General features: G+C 46.9%; 1 protein-coding gene across 1 annotated transcript in view; it reads right to left on the bottom strand.

Annotated features, from left to right (window-relative positions):
* The window catches only part of strn (striatin, calmodulin binding protein), a gene marked incomplete in the record, with an annotated part of 103,671 nt that overhangs the window by 58,170 nt on the left and 34,693 nt on the right, over positions 1–10,808 (bottom strand). Inside the window, 4 exon segments of the mRNA XM_062534366.1 lie at positions 843–950; positions 3,286–3,454; positions 5,367–5,502; positions 6,095–6,274. Of these exon segments, the coding sequence (XP_062390350.1) occupies positions 843–950; positions 3,286–3,454; positions 5,367–5,502; positions 6,095–6,274 (593 nt within the window).

Here is a 10,808-nt window from a genome sequence, read left to right as displayed (position 1 = left end):
ACATGGGGATGATGGGACACACACACACACACACACACATGCCCAGGTGCATTATGGGAGGCAGGGAGCAGGTGTGGAGTGGTCCACCTCTTACACACACATGGCTAAGCACAGGGACGGGGATGAGAGAGAGAATGAAGAGCAACGGGGGTGCAGGGAGACAAATGAAAGAAGAAGAGAGGGGGATTCAGAGAGAGATACTGAATGGAGTGTGGCGGAGAGGGGCGGACACAGTCATGTGGTGAGACCAGCTGGGAAAGAGTGCTGGGGACGCAAGCCACAAGAGTGGACAGATGTCAACGACACACGATATACACACACACACACACACACAGACTGAGAGATAGACAGACAGACAGACAGACACAGACAGACAGACAGACACACACACACACACACACACACACACACACACACACACACACACACAAGGAGGGACCTGCAGGGGCAAGTCATGATGATGAAATAAGAGGGAAAGAGCAGCACACCATCACCAGACACCATCATCATCATCATCCTCATCATCATCATCATCATCATCACCAGACACCATCTCTTTACCATGGAAAGGAAAAAAAACAATGAAACATGACCAAAAAAAAGAAAGGGACACTTAAAACATGGAGAGGGGAAAAAAAGAGAGAACAAGAAATAAAAGGATGCGACGTGACAGGAACAGAAACAGATGAATAAAAAGGACTGGGAAGAAGAGATGAAAAAAGAAACGCATGGATGAAAGGAATGAGAGAGGCCAGAGCGGAGTCTAAGAGCGAGTGAACAAGATGGAGGCTTGTTTGTTTGTTTGTTTGTTTGTTTGTTTGTTGGTCCCCGCGGAGACTTACTCTTGACCCCCTTCTTGCCCTTGCGCTCCTTCCTGTACTGCTCCTTCAGCCGCGTGATCAGGCCCTGGTCCACCTCCCAGGCCTCCCCCGGACTCTGCTCATCCTTCTCTATACGGGACACACACACACGCACACACACACACACATGCACACACACACACACACACGCGCGCACACACACACACGCGCACACACACATGCACACACACGCAGACAGACAGACATACAGTACACAGACACACACAGACATAGACACATGTAAGCATGCGTGTTGTGTAACCAATGAATCCAAAAAGGCCTTTGAAATGATTTTCTACCCATATCGTGGGAAGTGGCCCACGTGAGCACTCCCTGTCATCACAGGAAGTGGAGATCTTTTATGTTTTCATTCACAAAGATTCTCTCAAGGTAAAGAGCGAGGTAAAAATTGTTTTGAAGGTATTCACTGGCCCCCGAAAATCTTTTTTTTAACAGCATCCGCATTCCAATTCTGCAGGAGGATACTTCAACAGCAACAGTCCTTCTGTGCTTTTGTGCATCTGCGTCCAAAAGGACTTGATGAACGTCCAGTTAAGAGGCTATGATCTTGTGCTCTCTCAGTCAGAGCGGTAGAGGTGGTGGCCAACCAAACGGGTGGCAAAAGGGCAGAGGTCAACGCAAGGTCATACAAGGTCACCGTGAATTCTAAGAGGGACGGCTGACCTACTGAAGTCGAGCTGAAGAGAAGGCCAACGAGGTATTTTGGGCTGAGACTCAGTTGACTGGTTTACACTCAAGAGGGAAGCACACGCGACTCACCAACATGGCACACAGTCACACACACACACACACACACACACACAGGTGAATTTCAAAGTGCTTTCGTGACAAAGTGAGGGCATTCCAAAGTGCACAACGACAATAATAATAATAAAATGAACAAAACAAATTCACAGGACTTTCTCTGCACCTATACTGAACAGTGAACAATAGATTACAATGTGTTAAATGAGTTGAAAATGGCTGTGTGTGTCTTCACTGAACACTTTTATTGATTACTATTTCATATTCCGTTCATGTTCCCCAAAATAGTCCTCCTAGCAGTACAGAATCTTCATCTGTTCCCTGTGTAGTGGGGCATCTCTCTTCAAGTGCACTGACCTGCTAACCAGACCTTATATTTGTTGTCTTTGGCCGCATTTCCCAGATATGTTAAGAAGCTCTTAAGTGCTAAGAACTTCTTAGGAGCGTTCTTGGAACGTTCTTAGAGCGCTCCTAAGAAGTTCTTAGCACTTAAGAGCTTCTTAACGAATCTGGGAAACCCGGCCATTGTCAGTAAACTGCATATCTTTGCCGTGTGGACAAAAACAAGCCATTTCAGGGGGGTCATCTTTTAAGGCAAAATCTTTTTTGGGAAAACACTCCTCGACATTTATAGACCTCCTCAGTGTCTCTCTCCCTCCCCTCCAGTGGCCTTTAGATCATTAAATGTGACTGCTATGCTAACTAACCCCAGGGGATCTGGTGCATTAAATGTGACTGCTATGCTAACTGACCCCGGGGGATCTGGTGTCTCTTGACGCCGTGTTCAGTGTCCCTTCATTGCTGCTCATGTAAATGCTAATGTGGTGGACTTGCAGTTTGTACAATGAACTGCCCCTTGGGGACCATTAAGAGAGATCCACGATCCCTTTCCCCATCCTTCCTTCCTTCTCTCTCTTTCTTTCTTTCCTCTGCCTTTCTGCCCTCCCTACTTTTCTGACTATTCCTATCTGTCCCTCTCTCGCCCACTCAGTTAGTTTTCTTTCAATTTCAAACCTTTACTGTCAAAACAAATAATTTTAGATGGACACCAATAATATTCTGTCTCTCTATCTCTCTCTCTGTCTCTCTCTCCCTCCCTCCCTCAGCCATCCCTTGTCCCTCATCTTCCTCCTCCTCTCTTACACCAGTATTACTCTTGGGGTATAACTGCCTCCTCTTCCTCACTATATGTCACCCAGTTTTACCCCTGGGCTATCTCTCCCTCCTCTTCCTCCCCCCTCTTACCCCAGTTTTGCCCCTGGGGTATCTCTCCCTCCTCTTCCTGCCCCTTTCTTACCCCAGTTTTGCCCCTGGGGTATCTCTCCCTCCTCTTCCTGCCCCTCTCTTACCCCAGTTTTGCCCCTGGGGTATCTCTCCCTCCTCTTCCTGCCCCTCTCTTACCCCAGTTTTACCCCTGGGGTATCTCTCCCTCCTCTTCCTCCCCCTCTCTTACCCCAGTTTTGCCCCTGGGGTATCTCTCCCTCCTCTTCCTCCCCTCTCTTACCCCAGTTTTGCCCCTGGGGTATCTCTCCCTCCTCTTCCTGCCCCTCTCTTACCCCAGTTTTGCCCCTGGGGTATCTCTCCCTCCTCTTCCTGCCCCTCTCTTACCCCAGTTTTACCCCTGGGGTATCTCTCCCTCCTCTTCCTGCCCCTTTCTTACCCCAGTCGGCCCCGGTGGGGTCTGCGGCTCCGTCGGCCTCGTCGGCGCTGGTCAGGAAGTCGAAGCCCTTCATGACCTCCTCCGTGTCGGGGTCATCGCTCAGGTCCGCCGACGAGGACGGCGAGGAGGAGGAGGGGGACGGAGACGCCGCCGCTTTCTTCCTCACCATCTGAGAGAGAGAGAGAGAGAGAGAGGGGAGAGAGAGAGAGAGAGAGAGGGGGGGGGACAGAGGGAGAGAGAGAGAGAGTGAGAGAGAGAGAGAGAGAGAGAGAGAAGGAGGGAGAGGGGGAGAGAGAGGAGATTGAGAGATAGAGAGAGGGGGGAGAGATAGAGGGAGAGAGAGAGAGAGACACACATCACTTTACTAGAACATTTATCTGCGGACATGTTAAAAACGTACAATCGCTAAGAGAACTAAGCTACAAACAATGAGGGAGAAGTGGAGACAGAGAGACGAAGAGACCTTTTTAAATGGCACCTATTATTACTATTATAAAGTCAAAGAGAGGGTGTTAAGAGGAGAACAGCATTTTGTACACATCGTGTAATGCCATAGCTAGAACAAGCAATCACTATAAAGAGCAGAGGAGAGAGAGATACAGAGAGAGAGGGAAAAGAGAGAGAGAAAGAAAGAAAGAAAGAAAGAAAGAACAGGAGAAAGATGCATTTAGAAACATGTCAGTGTTGCCCCTTTAAGCGCTGCAAGAATGGCACAGTCACTAAAGTGAAAATGATTTAGGGAGGGAAAGAGAGAGAGAGAGAGAGAGAGAGAGAGAGAGAGAGAGAGAGAGAGAGAGAGAGAGAGAGAGAGAGAGAGAGAGAGAGAGAGAGAGAGAGAGAGAGAGAAAGAGAGAGAGAGAAAGCGCGAGAGAGAAATGGCAAGAGAGAGAAATGGCAAGAGAGTCAGACAGAGACAGGGAGTTGATGGGCTGGGAGAAGGATTGAAGGCAGACAAAAGAGAAAAGGAGATTAAGACGCTGGACGGGGGCGTGGGCGAGACAAAGAGACAGACAGACAGACAGTCCCATTAAACCTGCAGAGAAAGTGAAGGCATGAACGAGTGGGAGAGAGAGAGAGAGAGAGACGAGACACAAACAACCGTATTGACAGGAAGAGAAAAAAGAGGAAGAGACAGAGAGAGAAAGAATGATGAAAAGAGAGAGGGAGAGAGAGGAAGAACGGGGGATTAGAGGAGGAGAAAGCTTTTAATAATGACTTTGGGGGCAGTAATCTGTGAAAGCCTGTTAGCATGCTGTAATGTGCAGTGACAGGGCAACCTGGGTCCTGCTTCCATTATCAGAGGGGGTCCAGGGGACACAAACACACTAAGATGCTCTATTAATGGAAGGGGTGTGTGTGTTTACAAATATGTGTGTGTGCGTGTGTGTGTGTGTGGTGTTAAATATATGCGTCTGTGCCTGTGTGCGTATGGGTGGTTAGGGGGTGTCTGTCTTCACTTCAGGTGTTTTGCATCGCAATGAACGTCTGCACACCAGACACACATAGTGTATACTAAACATGTTGAATGCTCTGCGACGGCTTGCAACTATGTGCAACACTTAATTCGCACCACTGCAACTCGATCTCGCGTCGGGAATCTATGGTGTGAATTGGGCTTTAGATATGTGTTTGGTTGTGGGCAAATCTTGCTAAATGTGTCTCTGTGAGTTTGTATGTGTGTGTGTGAGTGTGTGCGTGTGTGTGTATGTGTGTGTGTGAGTGTGTCCGTGTGTGTGTGTGTGTGTGTGTGTGTGTGTGTGTGTATGTGTGTGAGTGTGTCCGTGTGTGTGTGTGTGTGTGTGTGTGTGCATGAGTGTGTGTGTGTGTGTGTGTGTGCGAGTGTGTCCGTGTGTGTGTGTGTGTGTGTGTGTGTGTGTGTGTGTGTGTATGTGTGTGAGTGTGTCCGTGTGTGTGTGTGTGTGTGTGTGTGTGCATGAGTGTGTGTGTGTGTGTGTGTGTGCGAGTGTGTCCGTGTGTGTGTGTGTGTGTGTGTGTGTGTGTGTGTGTGTGTGTATGTGTGTGAGTGTGTCCGTGTGTGTGTGTGTGTGTGTGTGTGTGCATGAGTGTGTGTGTGTGTGTACCGTGGCCAGGTCCATGATGGTTTTCTCTCGCCCCTCGCTGTCGTCGTCTTCGTCATCATCGCTGAACTCGGCCGCCGCACTCTCGATGAACTTGAAGGCCTCCAGCACTGTGGCAGAGTCTGACATCTCCAGCTTCCTACACACACACACACACACACACACACACACACACACAGAGAGAGAGAAAGGGGGAGAGAGAGAGAGAGAGAAGAGAGAAAGGAGGGAGGACAAAGACCAAGAGTGAAAATCAAAGAGCGCTGTACATAAAGAGAGTGAAAGTGTGCCCTTGCGCAAAGAGAGAGAGATTCATGATTCTGTATTCCTTTTATGGAGATTATTATCTTTTACCACATCATTTAGTACATGTCTCTGTGTTCTATGCTTTGGTATCTGACATGAGACAGAACAGTTTGGCTTATAAGTCAGAAGAATTGGAATATTCCTCTCTTCTTCAAATATGAATACTCCCCTTTAAATATTCCTCCAATTTGAAAAAATCCTCTCTACCCGCAGAAAGTAAAAAGTAAAAGTCCTGCCAAGTATTTGATCCAACCATTTAGTGAACCAGCTCATCCTAATTAGCTGCCAGGTAGATCAGATAATTAGTGATATCACCTGTGTGAAGTGCACAGGTAGAAAAAATACATGGCAGGACTTTTACTCTCTGGAACCAGGAAATGTCCACCTCTCACTGCCCCATGTTTTTGTTGGTGCAAACGGCTGCTCACCCCGTTTTGGCGCCCTCTTTAGGGGAGGAGGGCTCGGTGCCGTTCACCATGCTGCTGTCGGCGCAGCGCTCGGCCGTCCGCTCGGCTGTCCCCACGTCCCCGGTCAAACCCAGCAGCGCTCGCACCCGCTGGGACTTCACATCCAAGATGGTGTCCGTGTAGCCCACCTCCTGCAGGTACCTGAGGAGAAGAGGAGGAGAGGAGAGGAGAGGAGAGGAGAGGAGAGGAGAGGAGAAGGAGGAGAAAGAGAGAAGAGAATAGGGAGAGAAAAACAAATATTTACTGTTTCTTTACTGTGGGTTAGGGTTAAGACTTCCAGAGTGTTCTTTACTGTAGGTTAGGGTTAAGACTTACAAGAGACTCACACACACACTTCCAGAGCTTTCTTTACTGTAGGTTAGGGTTAAGACTTACAAGAGACTCACACACACTTCCAGAGTGTTCTTTACTGTAGGTTAGGGTTAAGACTTACAAGACTCATACACACTTCCAGAGCTTTCTTTACTGTAGGTTAGGGTTAAGACTTACAAGACTCATACACACTTCCAGAGCTTTCTTTACTGTGGGTTAGGTTTAAGACTTACAGGGATTTCTGCTCTAAACCCCATTTGCAAGGGGCAACAACAGTCAAAGTTAAATAATGCTAAACATGGACTGCTGTACACGATGGCGACCACCATCGGCGGTCAGTGCAACATACATCACTCTCTGTCCTGTCATCACTCAGTCTCTGAGAGGACCTTTAGTCTGGCACAAGCATCCAAACACGCAGCTCCAGAGGACTTTTAATTTAGCACAAGCATTCAAACACACAGCTCCAGAGGACTTTTAATTTGGTACAAGCATCCAAACGCAGATCCAGAGGACTTAATCTGGCACAAGCATCCAAACACACAGATCCAGAGGACTTTTAACCTGGTACAAGCATCCACACACACAGCTTCAGAGGACTTTTAATTTGGTACAAGCATCCAAACGCAGATCCAGAGGACTTTCAATCTGGCACAAGCATCCAAACACACAGATCCAGAGGACTTTTAATCTGGTACAAGCATCCACACACACAGCTTCAGTGCTTGCTACGTGTCACACTCAGACGATGAAGCAAAATACAGGAAGAAACTGGATAAAACTAGCACAAAAGGGCATCATCCATAGCAACCGTTTCCACGTAGCCTCAGTGAACTCAGACCCATCTGATGCATCTCTGAAAAGATGAAAGGGCTTAATGTGCCAATTTAAAGTTCAATTTCACTGCTGGTTTTGCCCCACTGGAAATCAGAAGTGAACAAAACATTATCAGAAAGATTATTTTTTGACAACAATTGATCTGGTGTTAGCTAGGCTAATGTACACAAGTGTCTCTCTTCCTCTGACTCTCTCAGCTGAGAAATGGAAGATAACAAAGATAGAGATGTCAAACCATTCTGTAGTTTGATCTCAAATATCAACATCTGCAGGTTCAGCCAAAAGGATGCTCATCTTCTGGTATAAACAATGATGGAATCATCGACCTAATCAGTGTCTGGGCACAGCTTTGTTCAGCCACAGACGACACAACCCTCATCTACACAGCACTCTCTCCACAAGGCCAAGCACGACACCATAAACAGTTTACTTCTCAAATGCCGAAGAGGTAAAGTGGATTTAGCTAAAGCCTCCACAGGAGGTCCCACTACTGATGATCTCAAACAAGTCATTTCACACGCAACAGCAAAACCAGTCAAAGCCAACTATTTTAAACCATCTAGGGTTTTGTAGCAAACCACATGCAAAACAGGTACAAACAAACAGACCTTATGATAGGACCTGCTACGGAGAGGCTAGTGCAGGAGTCAAATAGCGAGCAGAAACTTCTAGAAAACTCCTTGCGGGGAAACCATACCTCACGAGGTTTTCGGCGGAAACTTTTTCGGAGATAAAAAGCCGAGTCTGGACCGGTTCCAGAAAGTTCCGTGCAGGGCAGGAGAGTCGAGCGACCGGGTCTGAGGCGAGAGAGGCTAGTGGACACGACAGGATCTTAAAGGAGGGGGGGGGGGGGTGCAGCTTTAAGACTGTAAGATGGAGTGAAGATGGTGCACGAAAAGAGAGAGAGAGAGAGAGAGAGAGAGAGAGAGAGAGAGAGAGACAGAGAGAGAGAGAGAGAGAGAGAGAGAGAGAGAGAGAAAGAATGAGAAGAGCGTTCCTCCGTCTCTCTCTGTACCAGCCTCGACAGGGACAGGAAAGGCTGAATGCCCCGACACAATCCTCCATTCATTGCTCCGAGCTTTTCACACACACACACACACACACACACACACACACACACACACACACACACACACACACGCTTGCAGAAGCACAGACACACTCATTCAAGCATACAGATACACACACATACACACACACACTAGCAGAAGCAAAGACACACTCATTCAAGCATACATGCACACACACACACACACACACACACACACACATACACAGACTCGGAGCAAGCAAAACCATACACATTCTTGCTCAGGCACACATCCAAAAACACACACACAAACACAAAAAAGAAAAGTAAATACATTCACAAGTACAATCATTTCTGTGGACACGCACTCACACACACACACACACACACACACACACACACACACACACACACACACACACACACACACACACACACACACACAAGGAAAAGGAGAAGACACAAACGCATCATTTCAACAGATAGACGTACACAGATAAAACATTCATTACCAAGAGTGCACAAACACACACACACACACACACAACTTTCAACCAGTCAGCAATTTAATGGATCTTTCGTGTTTCATCTTGTGCTTTCAGATAGCCTGGGTCACTGGGTTCAGAGGAGTGTGTGTGTGTGTGTGTGTGTGTGTGTGTATGTGTAGGAGACAGTGAGCGAGACAGAGTGTGTGAGTAAGAGATGGTGTGTAAGCAAGAGACTGTGTGTATGTGTTTGTGTATTTTTGAAAGGGAGAGAATGAGAAAGGGAGAGTATGTGAGTGTGTGTGAGTGTGTGTGTGTGCACGTCTTTGTATATAAATGTCTGTGAGTGAGAGAGCGTGTCAGTCTGAGTGAGAGTGTGTGTGTTGAAGGATGGTGGACAGGGTTCATGGTGGACAAAGTATGAGTGCTCTCAATTTCATACACACACACACACACAAAGACCTCCACTCTCCCCGGCACGCCACTCAATTTTCTCTCAATCTCAGTTGTATGACCTTTGACCTTGAACCTTGACCTTGGTCACAGCAGGTCACCTTGACGACCCCTCAACACCTCCACTGTTTTCTTCCCTATTCTTGTCATCTGCCCAGACTGCACTTAACGTATGTATCTAATGCATAAAATATGTACATGTAACATATATGCCTCTGCAGCCTCCCGGTGCCAATTTAAAAAAAGACATTAACATGTTCTAATGTCAGTCATGGGGAGCCTGGCTATCACCATACTAAGCTCAATATGTTACGATTGAACATTAGTCTGGGGAGTCTGCACTTTATTTCTACTGCACAAGAGGCGTAATCAATGGGCATAGTTCAAATGACTCTCTGTGCTTTTGGATAGTCCGTGAACATGGTAAAAGCTACAGGAACTACAACGAGTCCCTTCAGTGCAAAAGCACTGAACAGCAACACTGAACAGCGACACAGAAGGGTGACAGTACCGGTGCTAAACTCAAGGGTGCGCCACACACCCCTTTTGGTCTCTCTTCCAACAGTAAAGCATCTTAGAAACCATTCCATTTCTCCTCTGTAGAGTGTGGGTTCATATCTATGTTGGGTGATCGCTATGCGCCTTTGAAGAATTTCCGGTCCGATGTGATGATTTTGTCTAAAGGGGCTGATGTTTTTTTTTTCATGTTCCAGGTCTGGGCAGAAGGCAATTTCCCCACCTACTGTAGATAAAACAGTGCTCTGCCATTACATTCTATACTGTTCTGTCTATTCTTTACTAGTCAGAAGGACCTGATGAGGAGCTCAGAGACAAAAACTGAGCTTTTAACAACACTAGAGGCTCACCTCAATCACCCAAATCAGCTAGCCTGGTAGTAAAACCAGACCCTTTTTTGGTTACCACAGATTCCTGAGGTAAAAGTAGCGTCCATCATTGCTCATTGCCAGAGTGTATTGCGGACACAATTCAAATTGTGCTCTTGCGAGAACTCTGGATTTTCAGGTGTATCAATCAGCAGCATCTACCTCCTGAAACAAGAAACGTCAGCAGCTCACCGCATCAGCATGAGCGACCGACTGGCTATTATTCGGCGTGCCCACCTGATCAAAATCGACCAATCCGTTTGACCTCTGGTTCGGCTTCTTCATCAACCAAGCACCTTTTGTTTTGATTTCTCACCAGTATAAATGACAGGCACGGACTAAAGCTGATGATGCATGGGGCAACCCTCTGAGCAATCTTGCAGGGCACTGTTCCTCATTGTTGTGGTTTCTGCTATGTTCCACATGACTGCCAACTACTGTTTTCTATAGAATTTTAATCATCAGTAGGCACATTTTCATGAACATCCAATTATAATACCTGAAACGCTATGTGGTGGTTGCCCAGCAACATTGCTCAAAAAGTCACACCATGTATCATCACCGTGTCAGTCACAGACAAAAATGACTTGACAATGACAATGAATTTATAAAAAAAATCATTAAAATTATGGATATAGCGTTTTGGAAAAGATCCCTTTCAAAACATAGAGACA

The sequence above is a fragment of the Sardina pilchardus genome, chromosome 1 (assembly GCF_963854185.1).
Source record: "Sardina pilchardus chromosome 1, fSarPil1.1, whole genome shotgun sequence".
Classification (NCBI taxonomy): domain Eukaryota; kingdom Metazoa; phylum Chordata; class Actinopteri; order Clupeiformes; family Clupeidae; genus Sardina; species Sardina pilchardus.
Note: the sequence above shows the minus strand (reverse complement) of the source record. Positions and strands in the feature narration are given on the sequence as shown.